Here is a 24,411-nt window from a genome sequence, read left to right on the forward strand (position 1 = left end):
CCAGGCATTTGACACACCTGGATGGTGGAGACTTCAAGGAATAGTCTTTCAGCAAACACAGCTGAGTTCAAACTTTCTGCTCACCAGAGAGGTAAGTATTCACAGTATTCAACTTAAGGGACCACCCTTTGGATCCTCTCTTGGAAGCAACAGTGTTCCTCACTGCTATATCTTAAACTAAAAAAAAGATGGATTTCGATACACTTTAACTGTCATATGAATGGTGCATAAACAGTCTTATGGCGTGGCATTTCTAATAATAGCTTTTTATTAGTAAATAAAAAATAAATATTGTGCGTGCACAGGCCATCTTGTCCAGGATATTGTGAATTCCTTGTGTTAAGTACTATTTCAAGGAGTTTTGGGTTGAAATACCATCAATAACAGTAATAATTGTAACAGTGAATATATTCCTGGCAGACTCTATTATTCTTTACTTGGCCAATGAACTAGTACAAAAGAACTGGCTTTCTGAAAACCCCATTCTATAACCAAATTGCATGTTTCCAAAACATTTCCACTGGAATCATAATTTAATTGAAAATCCATTCACATAACAAGTGACGGTCTGAATGAGTGGTATTGCAATTTGTGGTTTGGAATCTGAACTGTGTCCGATGAAGACACGTCTTGCAGAATCCGTTTTCCACACAGACTTGTTTTGACTGAAAAGAAAATTAGGGCTTCTACGTTTTTTTATTTTTTTTTTAAGATTCCCGAAGAAAAATACAGCTAGCTGTGTGACCTTTACATTTCTATGTTCCAAAATCATATGTTCTGTGCAAACATGGCTATATCCAAAAAGAACTAAGTTAGGCATTATTTAAAATAACAGCAGTTTAACGTTTATATACACATATGCACATTCCTAGCCTCTAGGTACAGATGCAAAAGTTTGATTTCATTTTTTTTTTTAAACCAGATCTTCTCTCCACTTCTTACTATAATGCCATACCATAACAGGTCTGCACCACAATACAATGGGAGATTACCCTGCTAATCCTGAATAAGTGACTTGCCAGCAAGAGTTTTCTGCACTGGAGAGATGAGCTCTAATACCTACTTTGTGAGGATTTTTACTGGCTACTAATTGTAGGAATATGTAGGAAAGTAAGGAAAATGTAGAAAAGTTTTTTACAGTCAATTTTTCAAATAGCTTCACCTGATTAAACTACAACTATGCAATGGTTTTAAGTGGACTTTATATTCAGCGTATGGATTTCTAGAGTCAATCAATCAATTTTTACCCTCAAAATGTGTCTATCGTAGGCAACAGCACAAATAAGTGAGACGGGTATGTAGTTGTGTTGTTGTATGACGGTGTCTAAACTATTCAGTATCTATTTACTATACTGAACCATTCATACATGTTCCTATCTAGGGAAGATCTTATTACCTATCTTTGGTAGAAAATACTAGTGGGAGCCTACCTTTGGGCAGTAAATAAAATGGCTTACAAGCATTTTTTGAATTATTGACTCAATTCACTAAACAATAACATATGCCATAATCATTATTTCAGCTCTCATTAAGGAAAATAATAATTATTACAGTTTAATTAACTGAGCCAAAGGGCAGGAAACCAGGGTCCCTGAAGGTAACTCGGTCACTAGATGAACCTGAACATAGCACCACAATAAAACATCTGGCATAGCTATACAATTAAGGAATATACGATTGACTGATTATGTTGTAACATTCTGCTTTTTCTGCATTATAAATATTGGCATATATTGGGCAGCCATTTACCAAAATGTCTGCCAAAACAATGAGCAGAAAATGTATATACATTAATTGCGATCAGTGGCTCCAGTTATTGTGTAGTTAAGGCAACCTGTGGCTTGTATGTGCTTGTCAGATGTTTACCCACCCACGTATTTCAGTGGCAGTAATGAGAATTGCATTGGTGATATTGGTCTGACAGAGAAGCATTTTTCCTCAGGTACAGGTAGTACTACACAGATGAGAAGATAATTTGGCAATTCACTTTGCTTGAGCAGCTTGTAGTCATTTAATTAAACATCAAACATACTTCGGTTTGCTGGCAGTATGCATTTACACATCAAATCACGTAAGTGGGTAATGTGAAACCAGAATAACATTATTTTGTCAGTTTTTTTCTGAAATACCATATATGTTCTATGCATCTAAATTCTTTGCTACTCTCATACACATATGCTGCGAGATCTCTGTCACGTACGCAATCTTGTGTAGGGTCAGCCAATATGTAGCTCGTGAGCTGCTATTAAACTACAAGTCATCTTGGTCTTACAAACACTATCATATTAGCACACACTGTTTCTAATCACAATTACTATTAGCCATATTCTGGCAAAACATGGTAACAGAATGCAGCTTTTACTCACCTGACTGTATAAGCCTAAAATCTGAATGGTTGCTAGGGGTTATTGCACTTTTCATGTTATTTCTGTTTTATTGAACAAGAAACTTGTAACTAGGCTTCTTGCAAATTTTACTAACAGTACTTGTACACCAAAGATGTCTTTCAAATGGAAAAGAGAAATGTGCCAATCTAGTTGGATGTCCAGTAGAGGAGAAAGATGTTCTATCTTTAGATTCTGTCTGCACCTATACCTCTAGCAGTAGGACAGTGTCATATTCTCACGTCTATACTCTTTGATAGACCGTTCTCACTGCCATAGCCCTGATTTATAGACTTCACTGCCATACCCAGGGGCATAGTTACAGATCATAGGGCCCATAGCAACATTTTTATTGGGGCCTCTGGCATCCTTCCTACTATCATTAATCTTAAAATAAAGTATGTTTAAATCAAGGACATATCACAGGAGAAATGTGAGCATAGTCCGTACATTACTAGGGACCAGAGCTGTGGACAGAAGTTATCAGGGAACAAGGGGTGCATCATTGCATGGAATTAACTTTTAACCTTCACATTCCAGCTAACTGTCCTGTGCTCAGAAGCTCACCAGTCTTTTTCAGCATCTCAGATTCCAGGGCCCATCAGTACTACCACTGCTGCAGAAAATTAAAAAAAAAAGTTATAGGGGCAATGATAATGATCATCACAATACTTTATGTTATGTCATAATTGCTAGTTTGCCCGCTAGGCAAACTAGGCAGCCGCCTAGGGCGCACACTGTTGCCTAGTGGGCGCAGCCACTGCCTTCCCCTCTAGCCTGGCTGGGGAACACAAGGTGCTGAAGAATGCCACCCTACACAGGGCTGTCTGGTGGGCACAGCTAGGGAGAAGGAGGAGGGCAGTGGGGAGGGGACTCTGGGGAGTCGGATGAGGCGGGCACAGCTGAGGAGGTGGAGGACAGTGGGGAGGGGACACTGGGGAGTCAGATAAGGCGGGCACAGTTTGGTTAGGTGGAGCACAGTGGAAAGTGGATACTGGGGAGCCGGACTAGGGGGGCACAGCTGGGGAAGCGGGCACCATCAGGTCTCCGGACAAAGGCCAAATGATCCTGCCCGGGTGAGCCTGCTCTGATCCTGTTTCCTGTTGTAGTCACCTGTGCCCTAGGCAAGACTAGCAGCAGGCAGTGTTGGGTGGGGGGGGGGGCTGTAAGTCTTGCCTAGGGCGTGAAATAGCCAAGCACCAGCCCCTTCACAATTACTCTTTAAGGCTACATTCACACCAGCTATTAGAGCTGGTGCAAAATGTAGCGTCGGGAATCTTCTGATTACGGGTAGGAGCGGGTCCGCTCACTATAATGACAGGTGGCAGGCAGCTGCATCTACTCGCGGATCTCTGCCAGCGATTACCTGCAGTGATTTTGCCAGTGTGAATGTAACCTAACGCTACTACAAACCATTTTGCACTCTAGCTTTTTTAAGCATTGCAGACAGCTTTCTTGTCAGTTTTTACCTGAGGAGATACTCTGGGATTTTGTTACAGAAAGGGTATGTTAGGCATACTTTTATTGCTGGCCTGGGACAACCAGGATCTTTGAGAGTAATAAATGTACACTACTAAGACAGCTAAACACATTCTTCTTACTACACAGCCAGCAAAGGGGGATCTGTGACTAGCCAGAACAATTATGAAATCTCCTCCTTTGTGTGTCTGACATTAGCTGTTCTTGATTGGAAATGTCACAGGAGGTACAGGATCGGTGTCAACAGCAACTTCTGCAATCCTTATTAATACAGTACTGGAGATCTCACTGCCAGAGTCCTTGATGGACAGATCTCACTGCCATAGTTTCTGATAGGCAGACCTCACTGTCATAGCCCCTGATAGACGGATCTCACTACCATAGTCCCTTAAAGCTGAACTCCAGCTTTTGCTACACTTTACATAGTACGTTTGAGCCAAGCTGGCCCAAACAAAATGTGTCCCCCAATGACATGTGAGGCCACTGGATGTACTGTAGCTGAGGTTACATACAGCATACTGCACTGTGTTCTGGGTTCGAGCCAAGAGTTCTTGTCTCATACCCGGAACACGCTAGAGTCTATCTGATCGTCATTCAGCCAATCAGAGAAAGCAATGTATTCTAGCAATTAATATCTGATTGGTCAGATAGCTGGGCTGATGATGTCACCTCTGACTCAGCTAATCAGAGGAAGCTTTGTATTCATTGCTAGAATACTTTGTTTTCTTTGGCTGGCTGTTCCAGGTATGAGACAGGAAGTCTCAGCTCGAACCTGGAAAACAGTGCTGTATTGCTGTATGTAGCCTCGGCTACATACAGTGTATACCGCCCATCCAGCGGCCTCATATGTTGGTGAGGGACATAGTTTGTTTTGGCCAGCATATAAACTGTAGCAAAAGCTGGAGTTCAGCTTTAAAGACAGATCTTACTACCATTGTTTTGATAGACAGAACCCACTGCTATAGCCCTATAGATATACAAACAGTGTGGCTCAGCCTGCCATCTGCTTCCTCCTCACAGTATTTACCTGGCAGCAGCAAATGCCAATGGCTGTCACTGCTGCCAAGTCTCCTGTGAGAAGAAAGAGACTGCAGAGAAGAGCTGCTGCAGACAGGCACAGCACTGGATCGATTTTGGGCTCAGAAGGATGTTTAATGAGGGCTGAGGGGAGCAATATTTGAAAGGTTTTTTTTTTACCTTAATACAGAGGATGCATTAAGTTAAAAAAAATGTTTCCTTTATAACCAGTTTAATAGATAGATCTCACAGATATAGTCCTTGATAGCCAGACCGCATTGTCATTGTCTGTAATAAACAGATTTTACTGCCATATTCACTGATTATTAAAGCTCACTGCCATAGTCCCTGATAGACAGACCTTGTTGCCATGGTCTCTGACATATGTATATTGCTGCTGTAGTCCCTGATAGAAAGACATTGCTGCCATAGCCTTGATAGATTTCAGTGCCATAGTCCCTGATATGTATAGCTCATTGCCATGGTCACTGATATACAGATCCCACTGCCATAACTCTGATAGACAGGCCTCACTCATGGTTCCTGATAAGTAGAGCTCATTGCTATAGTCACTGATAAACAGATTTCACTGCCAAGGTCCTTGATGGACATATCTCAATTCCATAGTTCCTGATAGACAGATCTTGCTGCCATTGTCCCTGATAGACAGATATCACTACCAGAGCTCAGATAGATAGACCTAAGTGCCATAGTCCTTAATAGACAGACCTCACTGATATATGCCCTGATAGACAGACCCCACTGCCATAGTCCTTGAAAGACATACCTCACTGCCATAGTCCCTACAAGACCTTGCTCTATAGTAAATACAGCCCTTTTATAGTTCCTGATAGGCAGACCCGCCTGCCATAGCCACTGGTCCTGGAGTGTCATATTGGTAAATTCAATCCTACTATAGACCCTGATAGGCAGACCTCACTTCCATAGTCTCTGCATATACAGTTGTGCTCATAAGTTTATATACCCTGGCAGAATTTATGATTTCTTTGCCATTTTTCACAGCATATGAATGATAACACAAAAACTTTTCTTTCACTCATGGTTAGTGTTTGGCTGAAGCCATTTATTATCAGTCAACTGTGTTTACTCTTTTTAAATCATAATGGAAACAGAAACTACCCAAATAACCCTTATCAAAAGTTTACATACCCCAGTTCTTAATACCACGTATTGCCCCCTTTAACATCAATGACAGCTTGAAGTCTTTTGTGGATGAGGCTCTTTATCTTCTCAGATGGTAAAGCTGCCCATTCCTCTTGGCAAAAAGCCTCCAGTTCCTGTAAATTCTTGGGCTGTCTTGCATGAACTGCACGTTTGAAATCTCCCCAGGGGGGCTCAATGATATTGAGGTCGGGAGACTGAGATGGCCACTTCAGAACCTTCAGTTTATTCTGTTGTAGCCAATGGCAGGTCGACTTGGCTTTGTGTTTTGGATTATTGTCATGTTGGAATGTCCAAGTACATCCCATGCGCCGCTTCCTGGCTGATGAATGCAAATGTTCCTCCAGTATTTTTTTATCACATACTGCATTCATCTTGCCATCGATTTTGACCAAATTTCCTGTGTCTTTGTAGCTCACACATCCCCAAAACATCAGCGATCCACCTCAGTGTTTCACTGTAGGAATGGTGTACCTTTCATCATAGGCCTTGTTGACTCCTCTCCAAATGTAGCGTATATGGTTGTGGCCAAAAAGCTCAATTTTGGTCTCATCACTCTAAATCAATCTATCTATCTATCTATCTATCTATCTATCTATCTATCTATCTATCTATCTATCTATCTATCTATCTATCTATCTATCTATCTATCTATCTATCTATCTATCTATCTATCGCCTCTTTATTGTGCATCTTGAAGCAGCCACACCACATGTTTTCAGAGATTCTTGTATTTCACCTGAAGTTATTTATGGTTTTTTTTCTTTGCATCCTGAACAATTTTCCTGGCAGTTGTGGCTGAAATTTTACTTGGTCTACCTGACCGGGGTTTGGTTTCAACAGAACCCCTCATTTTCCCCTTCTTGATTAGAGTTTGAACACTGATGATTGGCATTCTCAATTCCTTGGATATCTTTTTATATCCCTTTCCTGTTTTATACAGTTCAACTACCTTTTCCCACAGATCCTTTGACAAATCTTTTGCTTTCCTCATGACTCGGAATCCAGAAACGTCAGTGCAGCACTGGATGAAAGATGCAAGTGTCTGTCAGGAGTCCAGAAACGCATTGACTTTTTATATACACACACACACACACACACTAATTACAAGCAAATAGATCACAGGTGAGGATGGTTACCTTTAATAGCCATGCAAACCCCTTTGTGTCAACTTGTGTGCATGTTATCAGGCCAAAATCACCAGGGTATGTAAACTTTTGATCAGGGTCATTTGGGTAGTTTCTGTTGCCATTATGATTTAAAAAGAGTAAACACAGTTGATTGATAATAATGGCTTCAGCCAAACACTAACCATGAGTGAAAGAAAAGATTTTGTGTTATCATTCATAGTCTCTGAAAAATGGCCAAGAAATCATAAATTCTGCCAGGGTATGTAAACTTATGAGCACAACTGTACTAACCTCACTGACGTGATATATATGAAAGAAGCAGGTGTGTGTGATTCAAACCTCATGCATATTCCCATATATGAAACATCAACTTAGAGTGAACTTGGTCTCTAAGACACAATGCATGCCATTTGCTATTATGTAACACTTTTCATTATTACGCATGTATCATTTTATAAGGCAATTTGCACCTCTGGTAATAAAATGCAAGAATTAAAAAAAATGAGAAAACAGAATAATTTCTGCTTTCAGTATTTCATGGAAGGAACATGTGTTCATATGGTCTGTACTATTAAAATATTTGTTGCTTTGCAAAAAAGAAATAGCGCCATAATTTATCCATTCTGCTAGTACATAATGTACTAGGACTAAGGCACTCTAGGGCAGCACATGGTCCTCATTAGTCTACATTTAATCAGTGGGAGGAGCTTCATCCTAATCACTGTAATTAATATTCCAGCTGTTAAAAAGAAGATGGTTCAAATGTCCCCCTCTGCAGCTATGCACCAGATTTGGATTTCTGCCACCTTACTTTCTCTACTTTGGTTATATTCTGTCTTTGGCTGTTCTTGTCTGTGTTATCATAAGCACTGGATGTTCCAAAATTTTTTTTTTTTTTCAATACTTATCCACACAAAATAACACGTGTTTGACTGTACTAGCAGTGTACACTAGTACCCACCGACTCCGTCTGGATGGGGTAGCAGAGTGTTCATTACATAAGTTGTTAAAGCATTGATGATTGACCAATTATAAGTGAGGAGAGAGGATTTTGCCTTGTGTGGATGGTCATATGCTACATTATTGTATTATTACTCAAGCTGTGGGGCTGCTGGTGGTACTTTTCCACAGTGTGGGTAATATGGGTCTCAGAGTGGAAGAGTATTGCCAATAAGTGTTGGCTGACAGTGGCAGGCACTAAAGAGAGTATGTGAATTTAACCTTCTTGAGCCCTGGCTCTCATTGACACGATTTAACATGTCAAAACGCATGTCAAATCGGCGGCAGTTGCCGGAAATGGCACCGTCCTAATCGGTGCAATGCTGCATTTGTGACGCCGCACCAATTTCAAAAAGTAGTTTCTGTACTACTTTTTGTGATTTCGGGTTGCAATTTACATTGACATCTGTGCAGAAACCTACACAGATGTTTCTGAAATCACGGCCGAAATTGGTACTGACATGCGGAAGTGAAATCGTGCGAGTTCAGCTGAACTCGCACGGCTTCATTCCCGCAGCTCAATGTGAACCTGGGCTAAATGCATGTCCATTCTATGTTTTTTGAGAAGAAAATGATTAGTGATAGATTAGATTAAAGCTATCAATTTCAATTGTTGATAGACCTGCCATGTTTGCTTGGTATTGCCATATGGAAAATGATTGCATTTCAAAAAATAACTTGAACAAGGATTAGACTCATTAATGGTTAAATTGTTATAGTTAGGTCCATGCCATTTGCTGCTATTATTATTATTATACAAGATTTATAAAGCGCCAACAGTTTGCGTAGTGCTTTAAAACATGAGGACAGACAGTACAGTTACAATACACTTCAATACAGGAGGAATCAGAGGGCCCTGCTTGTTAGAGCTTACAGTCTAGGAATGTCTGCATGTTTGACATTAATGATTAATATTGAAATGGCCTACCCTTCTACTCAGAAATAATAAGGCCAAAATGAGGTTAGTTTTTACATTTCATTGCACTTTCAAATGTTTTTTTTATTTTTTTAAGGTGTTAGTGTAGTTATATTCCCTATGCTGTTTGTTTGTCTTACCTTGTAATGATGGTCTCACGTGTTGTGGCTGCACTTTGTAGTATCATGGCTGATCCAATTGCCCTATGTCCATGGTTTGCTACAGCTAGCCTTGTCCCTTTTTTTCAAAGTCATACTACATCCAATGCATGCGTTGCTCTGTGCTCATCTGCTCTGTGCTGCATCACAAATGTGGGAGTGTCAATGTAGTAAAAACATTTTTCAGCTGCATGGTCATGATCTAATTACTGTGTAGGTCTCACCTGTACCAGCACTAGACTTAAGGGATATGTCATTTTTCCACATGAAATGTTAGTTACCGAGGTCATGCATTAACCCAGGCGTGCCCAACCTCTGGCCCGCGGGCCTCTGATGTGCCTGCGACTTCTTGGTCTGGGATTGTGGGTTGGCAAGCCCAGATTGCGTGTTCCCAACCGTCCATCCCAGAGCACTGCACAGCACCTGCAGTGTGGGTAAACCGCAGCACAAGCCTTAGGCTCCTTTCACATGATTGGTCCATCGGTTCCGCCACTCTGTTTTTCAGGTGGACCCAATCGGACCCTCCATTCACCTAATTGGAGTAGCAGATGTTAACAGACTTGTGTCCGTTTTACACCTGCCTACCTCTAAACCGATCCAATAAAAAAAAAATCAAATTTATCCCCTTCCGTCTGGGCGGATTGGATCGAAGGGCCCATAGAGTAGAGCGGGCTGTGTCCGTGTCCGCTCTGCATATGCAGAGTGGACACAGACTTGTCATCTGTCCCCTCCACTCATTGTGGCCCGCAACAGGTTACCAAGTCATTTAAGTGGCCTTCGCTCTTCAAAAGGTTGGGCACCCCTACATTAACCTGAGCAGTACCATGCGGCATGCTTCATGTTTGAACATAAACAGAAAATTGTGAAACAGTAAAGTGAAGATTTACTTGACTGATACAGGGCAACAGATGATACCATGAAACTACAGGATCAATGCACATCTTATGCAGGTGAAAACATGAGGTGCAGGAAAGGTTTATAATGCCATTGTAATCCCACTTCAAAGGCAGGTCAACCTCTTTTGCATAGTATGGTCTGACTTGTTTAAGAGAAAGCGCTTAACCCTGGATTCAGCCTGCCCATTTATTTGTACATGAATTTTCTATAGCTAAGAGGTGGGAGTCACCCAACAGACAAAACTTTGAATACTTGAATTTTAAGAAAAATCTTATCGTTCACCATGTTACGATCATAAACTTGTTTGAAGGAATCCCTACAGCAAAAAGAGTCACAAAACCGTCACAAAAATTTCACTGGGAATTCACTGGGAATTAAAGTAATTGTAAAGTCTTGTTTTATTTTAGTTAAAAATAATAAACATGTCATACTTACCTGCTCTGTGCAGTGGTTTTGCACAGGGCAGCCCAGATCCTCCTTTTCTCTGGTCCCTCTTCAGTGCTCCTGGCCCCTCCCTCCTGTTGAGTGCCCCCCACAGCAAGCAGCTTGCTATGGGGGCACCCGACCCAAGCCACAGCTCCGTGTATCCATTCAGACACGGAGCTGCAGCCTGCCCCACTCCCTTTTTCTCCTCATTGGCTGACTGACTTTGACAGCAGCGGGAGCCAATGGCGCCGCACTGCTGTCTCAGCCAAGGAGGAGGGGAGTCCCAGGCAGCCGAGACAATTCTGCAACATCGCTGGATCTAGATGGGGCCCAGGTAAGTATTGGAGGGCTGCTGCACACAAGAGGCTTTTTATCTTAATGCATATAATGCATTAAGATAAAAAACCTGCCTTTACAACCACTTTAATTTCACAACATCTGAGCAGGTTTTCTTTTATGTGTGAGGTATCCGCAACAGTTACATTTTGAACAATGTTGATAGTTTTAACTTTTGTGGGAATATTAGCATAAAGTGAATATGCTGTTAACATTTTTTTTATAAAGCTAGCCTGTAAAGAAAAGGATTGCCACTTACCTACCTTGCAGTCTGCAGTATTGATCTTTGCTCAGGTGTATACAGTAGTTAAGATGGCTAAGAAATCTTCTGCATCTCAGACACACATCAGCTGTGTGGTTCCATCACTGGGCACTACTACTGAGTCCCTTAGTGACCTTGCAGCCGGCAGAACCTCAACATGAAGAGGTGAGGCTGCCAACACATCCGTAAGTGTGCCTAATGCATACGAGTTTTAGCTAGCTTATTCCCTGTGACATATTCCATGTGTAAATGGCCAATTTTCATTTTTGAAGGGGGTATCTGTTTGTAGAAACAATAGCAAACTTTCAAATTACCAGGCCCATGCCACATCTAAAGTAGCTCTTGAAATTTTGAGATACTATCCTCCATAGCCAAGATACAATCATGAATGTAGTTTTACTTATAAAACCTTATGCCGGGTACACACAGCCTGTCCGCCAGACTTTCGACGGACTTTTGGTGGACTTTTGACTGACTTTTTAACGACCGGACTTGCCTACACACGATCGCCCCAAAGTCCGACGGATTCGTATGTGATGACATACGACCGGACTAAAATAAGGAAGTTGATAGCCAGTAGCCAATAGCTGCCCTAGCATTGGTTTTCGTCCATCGAACTAGCATACAGACGAGCGGATTTTTCGACCAGACTCGAGTCCGTCGGAAAGATTTGAAACATGTTCTAAATCTAAAGTCCATCAGATTTTCGCTTGAAAAAGTCCGCTGCAGGTCCGATGAAGCCCACACACGGTCGAATTGTCCGCCGGATTCGGTCCGTCTGCGTCCGTCTGACCAGTCCGGTCGAACAGTCCGACCGTGTGTACGCGGCATTAGGTTATACACCCATCTTCTTGTTCTTCTTCTTCTTATTATTATTATTATTATTCAGTATTTATATGGTGCCAACAGTTTCCGCAGAGCTTTACATTATAAAGGGATAATACAGTTACAATACAATTCAATACAAGAGGGTTAGGAGGGCCCTACTCTTGAGAAATTACAATGATGTAGCTAAGGAGAAGAGGAAAGAGTCATAGCTGTAATAAGATAGCAGTTTATTTCAGACTAATACACTGCAATTAGTTGTCCAGGAATAATTCTAATTTCTAAATTCTAATAGTCCTGACTATTGCAGATGGCAGTGTTCTCAGTGAAAAGGACTGGTATCGGGAATAGTTGCCATCCATCCATGAGGATCAGCCTTCCCTCCTGACTATTGGTCAGACTCTGATGATCAATAGTTAGGGAGGACAGAAAAATAGTAAACATCTGCACATGAATTTTAATAAATTGTGCAGTGTTTAGTTCAGAATTAACTTTATTTTTTGTTGTGTGATAATACAGTATATTATCATCATGATATGGAAAGGCGTTTTTTTATTTGTCTGTTTACATCGTAGAAATATATTTCTAGTTTACTAAACTGTAAAATGGATTGGAAAGGATATATGGAACAAGTGTATAGGTTTAGAGAAAATACCAAGTGCCAAATAGTTTACCTGTTCATAAAAAGTATTTACATAGATTTTTTGAATATACAAAAAATACTGCAAAACAAACAAATGAACAATGGTAATGTGGTTGACCTTGTTCAGTTCAGCTATGCATGTAATGAGTTTCAGGACAGCCAAAAGGGCATTTACAGAGTAGGAGACTGTCGTCAGGAACCATTTACCAGGCCAATAATCTGAATAGGTAGTCAACAGAGACAAAGGTCAAATACTGGAAATAACACATACACAAGGATTAGCTGGCATCTAGGAAGGATTATCATGTTGTAAACCCCTGAAGCCCAATAGGTTCACTCACAATGAAAACAGGCATTGGACAGAGGCAGAAAGTGGGTGGAAAAAGAATGTTTAATAGACACTAGGCTAGAAAACCCAGACGGAAGACCAAACAGAAAAAGTGAACAAGGATCAGTGGCAGTCGAAGCAAAGGAAGAAATCAAAGAAGGACAAGACAGAAATAATGTTCAGAAGACAAGCTAAAATACAAAATCAGGAACAAGGGTACTGTATAGAAGCCAACTGCTTTAACCCAAACACAGAATTCTGGAACAAAAGGCTGAATCCCAAATTGGATACTTTGAGCTCCTAGGAAATATTGGGGGGGCACTGCAGATCCCAAAAACAGACCGATATCCTTATACATTATTGCTCAAACATGGTTTAGGTAAGGAGAGAGTGGAGACACAGAATGCGAGACAGACACAGGCTAACAGGTTTTAAAGGTATGTCAAGGGAAATCACTGGTTTAGTCAGCACTGGGGTTGATTTACTAGAACTGATGCAGCTGTGCATGATAATCAATCAGCTTCTGAATTCAGCTTATTCAATTAAGCTTTGACAAAAAAAAAAAAAACTGGAAGCTGATTTGTTTCTATGCAGAGCTGCACCAGATTTTCCACTCTCCGATTTTAGTAAATCAACCCCATTGTGTTGGTAGTTGCAAAGACCCAGTTACAGTGTTGTGAAAACGTATTTGCCTCATTCCTAATTTTTTATTTTTTTTGCATATTTGTCACATATACATGATTCAGGTCATCAAACAAAGTTTAAACATTACACAAAGATAAGCCGAGTAAATACAAAATGCAGTTTTAAAATGATGATTTCATTTATTAAGGGAAAAAAGCTGTCCAGACCTGCCTGGTCTTATGAAAAAAAGTAATTGCCCCCTCGCTAAATCATGGATGAACTGGGATTAACCACATTTTTTGAAAAGTTAAATTTCACTTGCCACACCCAGACCTAATTACTGCCAGACCTGTTGAATCAAGAAATCACTTAAATGGAAGCTGTCTGACAAAGTGAAGCACGCTAAATGATCTAAAAAAGCAACACATCATGCTGTGATCTAAAGAAATTCAAGAACAGGTGAGTAACAAGGTAATTGACATGTATGTCTGTAAAGGGCTACAAGGCCATTTCTGAGGCTTTGGGACACCAGCACACCACGGTGAGAGCCATTATGCACAAATGGAGAAAACTTGGAACAGTGGTGAACCTTCCCAGGAGTGGCTGGCCTACCAAGGTTACAACCATGACTCATCCAGGAGGTCATAAAAGAACCCGGAACAACATCTAAAGAACTGCAGGCCTCAGTTAAGAACAGTGATCATAATTCAACAATAAGAAAGAGACTGTGCAAAAATGGCATCCATGGGAGAGTTCCGAGGCGAAAACCACTGGTGACCAAAAAGAACCCAAAAGCTCATCTCACATTTGCCAAGGAACCTCTTGATTATCCCCAAGACATTTGGGCAAATATTCTGTGGACTGAGGAGACAAAAATGGAACTTTTTGGAAGTCGTGCATCCTGTTACATCTTGCATAAAACTAGCACAGCATTTAATAAAAAGAACATCATACCAACAGTCAAACGTGGTGGTAGAGTGATGGTCTGGGCTGCTTTGCAGCTTCAGGACCTGGATGACTTGCCATAATTGATAGAACCATGAATTCTGCGCTCTACCAGAAAATCCTGAAGGAGAATGTGCGACTATCAGTTCGTGACCTCAAGCGCACTTGGGTTATGCAGCAGGGCAATGATTCAAAATACACCAGCAAGCCCGCATCTGAATGGCTAAAAAAAAAAAATATTTACGTTTTGGAGTGGCCTCGTGAAAGTCCGGACTTAAATTTGATTGAGATGCTCTGGCATGACCTTAAACAGGCCGTTCATGCTGGAAAACCCCTCAATTCTTCTTCTGCAAGAAGAGTGGGCCAAAATTCCTCTACAGCAATGTGAAAGACTAATTGCCAGTTGCCAATTGCCAGTTATCGCAAATGCTTGATTGAAGTTGTTGCCGCCACCAAGGGTGGCACAACCAGTTATTAGGTTTAGGGGGAAATTACTTTTTCACATAGGACCAGGCAGGTTTGTACAGCTTTTTTTCCCTTAATAAATTAAAACATCTTTTAAAAACTTAATTTTGTATTCACTCGGGTTATCTTTGTGTAATATTAAAATTTTCTTGATGATCTGAATCATTTAAGTGTGACAAATATGCAAAAAAAAAATCAGGAATGGGCAAATACTTTTTCACAGCACTGTAGATTCTTGCAGGTGCCCAAACAACACTTGTTTGATCCATGTGTAGCTTTTCAAGCTTATATGATTTCATATAACTAAGACTAACGTAAAATGATTGTTTTAGTTTGTGTGAATGAAATGAGGAACTTCAATTTTAAGTTTTTGTACTGAAGCTTACTGAAAAGTGTATTCAGTCATTTTGGTTAGTAGGGAGGTTTACGAGTTTAAGATGACTTATAAACTGTATTTTAAATGTTAGGTCTACTAATGTTCCTGTCTTGACCTGTGCCAGCTCTCACATTTCTGCAAATGTGCCTTAAGCCCTTACCTGGGACAACCTTGACCATTTTTCTGCCCTTTGGCTTTTAGTCCAGACTTGTAGAGACTTTACAGAGGCTGCGAATTGTTTGTAATCCATCATCATTATAAATATTTTCTTTCTCTCATATTATGCATTTGAGCTCCTGTTGAATCTGAAGTAGTTGTGTTAAGCTACATAACCCCGGGAGGGGCTTGAAAATTTCTGCTGATTACAGGAGAAGAAAAACACAGCAAGCCACGCTAACATGATGAAAACCACATAAACGTCATCTTTTAGTACATCCTAATTTATTTTAATCTAGACATTGATTGGTTTAGTTAAACAATTTCCATTTTTGAGTAACCCAACAGCCATCTTTTTTACATTAGAGGAACGTGTTGGGTTTAAGTGTTTGGGTTATAAAAACGGGGAAGACACATGATGAAAAGATTTGGATTCTGCACACCCCGAGTGATATGGAAATGGAGGACAATTCCCTTTTTTCTAAGTGTTTGGGTTTAGATATACTTTAAGCTTGACAATACAATAAGACGCTGAAATTCGTTTCTCCTAAAAATTACACAAAATTGTGGAACATCTAAGGGACCAGTAGTTCTGGCCAGTGTGATCTGTAAGCCTCTGTAGTCATTCTCAGTACTTCAGTAAAGCCAGCTCTGTTGAGCTTTACATTTTGAAAAGCCACACCTTGTGTAAATGGGGCCCAGAAGGCCAAAGCATGCAGTTTGCAGGTGGGCTTTTTCAGTCAGCAAAGGCCAAATTATATTTGAATAGCCTAGTGAGTGAAGCATCCAATTACAAGTCTTCAATGAATATATGTAGTTTCTTCTTATAAGCAGACATAGTTCTTCTTTTTTTAAATGGAACTATTATGCATCTCAGTGCACACATTGCAAAGAAAGGCATAATAATCTCCAGTTCTAAAAACATCTGAAAATCTGAATTAAAGGTGTCAGTGTTACCTACAGTAAAGCTACTAAAGAAGAGTTTATATTGCTGTCTTTACACAGATTACATTGACAGGAGCATTTTGGCAAGTTTTTTTTTTCTTTTTTTGCTGTGCTGGGCGTATTTAAGGTGCGTCTCAATGGCATAGCTCTTCTGCTTCACACAAGTAGACACTGCACTGCAGGGAAACACTTTACTTGTATGCAGGAATCCAAGGTAATGACTATGTGATTCCAATACTTTGCTATTCAGCATGTCACTCTTTTCTCTACTTCTTCTATAATTTCTTGGTGATTGGTGCTTTTTCCTATGATGGTTTTTGTAATAATATTCAACACTTTTATCCCTCACATTTCGGTCTCTTCACCACCACTTCTCCTGCAATTTCTCTCTACCTTGTTCTATGTTTCCACTTGGCACTTATTTCCAAATCATTCTCATATCTGTTACATTATAACAATGGACGTTTCTTTTATCCATTACAGACCCTATAGGCAATTATTATCTTTTTGCCCATTATTTTGACTAGCAAGAAGATTGGAGGTCTATGCTCCGGAGATGCGGCATGTGCTGCTTTGGGGCTACAAACTCCCTCAACTCCCAGGATGGACTACCCCTCTGGTCCTGGCCCTACTCATACTACATACCACTCTATTCTGTTGTATGTAAGTACCCAGGACTGACAAACTTGTCCTTTCCTGCTGTGCTTATTTCAGTATTAGATCTAATTATATATTGTTCTTTGTAGATGCCCTATAGCATCCACCCTGGAGGAAGTGTTCACACACGAAATGCGTCGGGCATCAAGGATGTAGCTATATGCCTTAATAGGACTTTATCTAGATATAACATTTATTCAATTTTATAATATAATATTTTTACTCCTATTGTTCAATATTTTTCCAGTGCTGCCAAGCCTACATATGTATATATATATGAATTCATACAGTTTTGTATAACTACTTTTTATTGGTATTTACTGTGTTATGTACATTCATGAATTTATGATAGTTTTGCCTTGTGTGCATTCATATTATGTGATATTACTCCATACATGATAATACCATTGTAATGTATTCATGTTTATTTTTAAGTCATTAAACATGGATAAATTATCTACTTGAAGCAGGGATGGAGGCACACACGTGCTTCATTCAAAGTCCCAAAACTCCCCATTTTTTCTAGTATAGGGACAGGATCCACGCTGACTAGGGACAGCTCATCTATCCTAGGGGCAGGTTCTTGACAAGGAGGGACAGAATAGGGACACCGCTGCCAACACTCTTAATATCTGGACTCCTGTGCTATGATTTGGAACCCACATCTCCTATTTGTCAATACTCCACCATTTGCCTGTAGACCGCTCTCTACTCAGATGCTGCTCTTGTCACATAAGCCTGTCAAAGTAGCATTTTTTAATCTCCTGGAGAATTGCTAATGTGACGCTAACATTGCTGGAACGTTTGCAACTGTGTTCTTGTTATATTGTGCTCCTGGTTTTTCATATTTCGTGGAACTTAGAACTTCGGCGCTGTACCCCATTTGTTTGTCTTAACCAAAGCAAATTGGATCATGCTTTACTGGGGTTTTCTGCCTTCCTCTGGATCAACTGTGGGTAAAGCATAGTGCATATGGAGGTTTTCTATTTGTGTGTGTTTGTTTTTTTATATGTTGGTTGAATTGGATGGACTAGTGTCTTTTTTTCAACCAGATTAAATATGTAAACAATATTTGTGACAATTTTTGGGTTCTCTGTGTGCCTTTCCTCCACATCTGTTACAAACCCCTTGGCCCCACCCACATGCTATCCAGAGTACCAATTATTCCTTGTCATTTATTACTGGTAAAGACAGTAGGACCAGTCGTTTTCTTCACCTGAATGGATAATACATAATTCCTAGATGATTTATGGAAAGGCCAACAGAGACCAGTTCTCTCTGTATTTACCTATAGGATAGCGAAAACCTGGTCTTTGACAGTTACCCATAAATCAAAATCGTTCTGCCTGAAAGGTTAATACAAAGCACCTGGTTTCATTCTAGGTCTTTCAGTTCCAATAATGTAGTGAAAAAAATATGGCTGTCAGGCTGTGCTTCCTTTAAAGTGGCAGGAGGTTGTTTACCTTAATGCATTGTCTACATCAAGATAAAAAAAAAAAACTTCCATGTTTAGCTCCCCTCCTCCCTTCGCCCAGCCCTCCCCAAATACTTACCTGATCCCAATCTCAAATCCAGCACTGTACCCATGAGCCGCAGCACTGCTCTCTCTTCAACAGGTTGCTACCTAACAGACTTTCTGGGATATTGATAACCCACAGGAGACATTCATAAACCCATACAGGAATCTACTATTTTCTGCACATTAGGGTTAATGCTGCCTATTCCTATGTGGCCACAATAAGTTTGGCAATGTCACAAAAAGTTATAATATGTGGTTGTGAAAGAATACCAACAGTTAATGAAGGCAATGTTGGTTTATTCAAAAAGGGAAAGGCTTGCGCCATGAAAATCAGTTAAAATATTATTCTTAATACAAGTGAAAAACCGCCATAAAATACCAATGCGTTTCGACCAAGCCATGACCTGCAAAGAACCATTTCCTGAAGAAGTGGTATATCCGGGAAACACGTATACGTTAGCGGCAGGACACAGATTGCTTGTCTTTGTGATGTATCTAATGTCTAATATGATTTCTATATGGTTTTAAACTGTATTTACTGTTTTATTAACTTATATGTTCTGTTGAATCATACATAAGGGACACTAGGGGTATATTTAACCACTTCCCGCCCGGCCTATAACAGAATGATGGCCAGGAAGTGGTTCTGTTATCCTGACTGGGCGTCATATGACGTCCAGCAGGATAACATGCTGGCGCGCGTGACGATCGCAAGTGCGGCGTGTCAGTCTGACACGCCGCATCTCCGATTGTGATAAGAAGCCTCTGACGGAGGCTTCTTACCACGTGATCAGCTGTGACCAATCACAGCTGGTCATCGCGAGAACCAGGAGGTGCCGGTAAATTCCATTCCTCGGTTCGCACTGACAGGGAGAGCCGATTGGCGGCTCTCCTTGTCAGAGGGGGGTCTGTGCTGATAATCAGCACACTGATTATCAGCACAGACCCTATCAAATGTACCCATAAGCTGCCAATCAGTGCCCACTCAGTGCCCCATCATAACCCCCTGCCATTGCCCAATAAAGTGTCAATCAGTGCCCACCACAGTGCCAATCAGTGTCCATCACAGTGCCAATCAGTGCCCAGCATTAACACCTGTCAGTACCTGCCCAATCAGTGCTGCCCAACAGTGCCATCTATTAGTGTCCATCAATGCCACCTGTCAGTGCCAATCAGTGCCGCCTGTCAGTGGCCATCAGTGCTGCATATTAGTGCCACCTATCGGTGCCTATCAGTGCTGCATATCAGTGCCAATTCATCAGTGCCCATCGCTGCCGCCTCATCAGGGCCCATCAGTGAAGGAGAAAAACAAATTTTATAACAGAAACGAAGAAAAACTTTTTTTTTTTTCAAAAGTGTCGGTCTTTTTTAGTTTGTTTAGCAAAAAATAAAAACTGCAGAGGTGATCAAATACCACCAAAAGAAAGATATATTTGTGGGAAGAAAATGATAAAAATGTAGTTTGTGTACAGTGTTGTATGACTGCGCAATTGTCATTCAAAGTGCGACAGCGCTGAAAGCTCAAAAATGTCCTGGGCAGGAAGGGGCGAAAGTGCCTGGTATTGAAGTGGTTAAAGTCCCAAAGGCTCCCTTACCCATCCTTTGCCATATATATCGGGATGATACCCTGAGCCACTCCATTAGTGTATGTTTAACCACTTCCAGGACAGCCCCACATACCTTTACTGAGGCAGGGCGGCCCGGGTGTGCAAAGTCACATACCTGTAGGTGATTTCGTTCAGCGGGTCCGGCGGCCACGATGGCTGCCATGACCCAGTGATCGTTCACAGGAGGGACGGATTAGCGGTGTGCCGATGTAAACAAAGCACACCGCTGATCTGTTAGGGAGAAAAAAGTGAGAGATTGTGTTTCAGCTAAGCTTTTCCTCCAGTGAATCCACTCTCCCACAGTTAGAAACACCTCCCAGGGAACACATTTAACCCCTTGATCGCCCCCTAGTGTTAACCCCTTCCCTGCCAGTGTCATTTATATAGGGATCAGTGCATTTTTTTTTAGCACTGAGCACTTTATTGGTGTCACTGGTCCCCAAAAAGTGTCACTTAGTGTCAGATTTCTCCTCCGCAATGTCGCAGTCCCGCTAAAAATTGCAGATCGCCACCATTACCAGTAAAAACGAAATAAATAAAAATTGCTAAATTGATCCCGTAGTTTGTAGACGCTATAATTTTTGCGCAAACCTATCAATATACGCTTATTGGGATTTTTTTCCAAAAAATATGTAGCCGAATACATATTGGCCTAAATTGATAAATGGATATGTATTATAGCAGAAAGTAAAAAATATTGTTTTGTTTTTTTATAAAATTGTCGGTCTTTTTTTGTTTATAGCGCAAAAAATAAAAGCCGGAGAGGTGATCAAATACCACCAAAAGAAAGCTCTATTTGTGGGGAAAAAAGACAGCAATTTTATTTGGGTACAGCGTCACACGACCACGCAATTGTCAGTTAAAGCGACGCAGTGCTGTATCGCAAAAAATGGCCTGGTCAGGAAGTGGGTAAAAATCTATACTTCATTCCACACTCCATTGATCTCCGCTGAGCCGGCAGATGACCAGTCCGTCTCTGCTCACTGAGCAGGGAGGAGTCTGTCAGAGCCCTGATGATTGCTATGGGGAGATCGGACAAAAATGTTTTCATCAGATCTCATCCGATCCGCCAAGATGGATGGCAAACGTATCGCCACATGTCTGTCTTGATCAGATGGCTCCGCTGACATCCTCCTGCCAATAGAAGTCAATGAATGCCCGCTCAGATCCGCTTGAAAAACAGACAGGTGGATCCGAGCGGGCTTGTCGTGTGAAAGGGGCCTAAAGGTATTTTCAGTTTTTTTACTTGTATTAATAAAGAATAATGTTTTAGCCGATTATCATGGCGCCAGCCTTTCTCTTTTTGCATTGACTGATAGGAGTTTTGCATTGCATTTTGCATTGACTGATGGAGGTTTGCAGAGACTTCCTAGGCTGCGTGACTTGTTCCTGAGGCTGACGAGGAATCACATAGGATTTAGCCGTTCGGATGCCCCTTTTCTAATATTGGTTTATTAGTGTAGAGTAATGCCCTGTATACACGAGCGGACTTTTCGACCGGACTAGTCCGACGGACCGAATCCAGCGAACAATCCGACCGTGTGTGGGCTTCATCAGACCTTCAGCAGACTGTTGCTGTCGAAAATCTGATGGACTTTAGATTTAGAACATGTTTCAAATCTTTACGTCGGAACTCCGCCGGACCCAGTTCCTATCGAAAAACCCTCTTGTCTGTATGCTAGTGGGGCAGCTATTGGCTACTGGCTATCAACTTCCTTATTTTAGTCCGGTGTATGTCATCACGTACGAATCCGTTGGATTTTGGTGTGATCGTGTGTAGGCAAGTCCGTTCATTCGGAAGTCCGTCAAAAGTTTGTCGAAAGTCCGTCGGAAAGCCTGTCGGACTTTTGTTGCTGAAAAGTCCGCCCGTATGTACACGGCATTAGATGTCCATTTTAAATTATAACTGTATACCTCTTGTAATAAAAGTAATGCCGCGTACACACGACCGGTTTTGCCGTCGGAATAAACTCCGAAGGTTTCTCCGACGGAACTCCAATGGCATTCCATTCAAGCGGTCTTGTCTACACACGGTCAACCCAAAGTCCATACAGCAAGTACGACGGGACTAGAAAAAGGAAGTTCAATAGCCAGTAGCCAATAGCTTCCGTCTCTTACTTGCTTCAGAGCATGCGTCGTTTTTGGTCCATCGGAACAGCATACAGATGAGCGGTTTTCCCGATAGGAATTGATTCTGTTGGAAATATTTAGAACATATTCTATTTCTAGGTCCGTCAGAATTTTCAAAAAAAAAAGTCTGATGAGGCATACACACGATCGGAATATACGATGAAAAGCTTCCGTCAGACTTTTTCTGTCGGACATTCCGCACGTGTGTACGCGGCTTTACAATTTGCAGCACATGTGAGACTTGAGATTTCAGTGTACACCACTGTCTAGTGGATTGGTAAGCAATGCATTGCTAAATGGATGTACTCTTCCTAACCATGTGGAGCATAGTTATATTTTTTGTGAAGGGAAAAGAGTAAAGGAAAATGTTATTATTGGCGTAAATACAGAACTGATATTATTATTTTCTTCCAGGTGAGCCGTCCACATCCAGCGGACTCCCCTCTTCTCATCCTGTTTGTCATTGGTGGAGTCACTGTCTCAGAAGTCCGAATGGTGAAAGATCTTGTATCAACTCTCAAGCCAGGTGTCCAGGTACTAACATAGCAAATTCTCCAAAAATCTCTTAACTGAACACAAATGCTGCTATGGATTGCTATGGATTGTGTGGAGGTCAGAAAATCACCTTGAACTTTTCATTTCTTTTGAGTTGAGGCCCCATTCACACCTCAGCGTTTTGGAGCTTGAAGCTCCAAAACGCTGGAGGAGAAAAAAATCAATTATTCTCTATAGAGATGGTTCACATCTCCACTCCAAGTGGCCTGAAGCTCAAAAAAGTCCTGGAGCTTTTTTTGTAGCTTGAACTGGGCAGATTTGAGTGTTTTTGGCACGTTTTTTTATTCCCATAGAAATGAATGGAAAGTGCCATTCACACGTTTTTGTGCGCAGTCACGCATTTTTGCATTTCTGCTCAAATGAAAACATTTTAAAAATATAATAGTAATAATATATGAATAAATATAAAATAAATACACAAATAACTAAAAATCTTAATGAAAAAATAAAATAAATGAATAATGTGTAATAATATATAAATAAATATTAATTACCATCCTAACCTTTAAACAATTGAAAATAAATTATTAATAATAATAAAATAATAATAAACACCCAAACCGGGGAAAAAAATAATAGTAATGTATTTCTTTATTTTGTGTTAGGGTATTTAGTTATTTATTATTATTATTATTTTATTTTTGTAAGGGTTAGGGGTTATATATTTATAATTACCTGGTATTAATTTATTGAATTTATTATCTGTTTATGATTATTTTTATTTTTTTGTGTATTTATATTACATATGTATTTATTATTATTATTAGTAGTAGTAGTAGTAAATGTAGTAGTAGTATTATTAACACCCTACCAAAAAAAAAAAAAATACCCCTAATCCATAACTTCTAATCCTAACCATTATTCTAATCCCTTACCCTAATGAAAAAAATAAATAAATGAATAATAGTAAAAAAAAAAAGAAATAAAAGCTAATGTAAAAGCTAAAAAAGCTGAAATACCTAGTAACAAATGATGCAACAGATGATAGTTTTCTTTATTGGCTAATAAAAAAACGGCAAAGCTCAAAATCATGCATAAAATTTGCAAAAAAACACAGAAAAGACACTGAAAGACATTTACTCAGGTAAAATGTTAGCAAAACTTTACTTGCATTTAAAAATACACTGTTTATAATGAGTGCATTAAGACTCCTCTATTTGTGGGTGTCAAAGGATTCCTGTTGAAGTTTTTGTAAACGAATGTGCATTTGTTTTGTTTCATGTTCTATTTTATATAGAATATTTGTTTTACTTTCACACTGGGGCGTCGGCACCATTGGCAGGAAAGCGCCGCTATTTCTTTATCGTACATCATAGGACACAGAGCCTCAAGTAATTACTTGGTGGTTTATGGGCCTACCTTCAGGTGTTGACACTGGTATAACCAATACAGGAAATTGACTCCCCTATATAACCCCTCCTCCTTCCAGGAGTCCTCAGTTTTTTCGACA

The 24,411-nt window shown here is 40.4% G+C and overlaps 1 protein-coding gene across 1 annotated transcript in view; it reads left to right on the forward strand.

The window, feature by feature from the left end:
* SCFD2 (sec1 family domain containing 2) overlaps nucleotides 1–24,411 on the forward strand; it is a 725,068-nt gene that overhangs the window by 675,599 nt on the left and 25,058 nt on the right. Inside the window, exon 8 of the mRNA XM_073608448.1 lies at nucleotides 22,821–22,940. Coding sequence (XP_073464549.1) covers nucleotides 22,821–22,940 — 120 coding nt within the window. The remainder of the gene's footprint in view (nucleotides 1–22,820; nucleotides 22,941–24,411) is intronic.

This window comes from Aquarana catesbeiana, linkage group LG01 (assembly GCF_042186555.1).
Source record: "Aquarana catesbeiana isolate 2022-GZ linkage group LG01, ASM4218655v1, whole genome shotgun sequence".
NCBI lineage: Eukaryota > Metazoa > Chordata > Amphibia > Anura > Ranidae > Aquarana > Aquarana catesbeiana.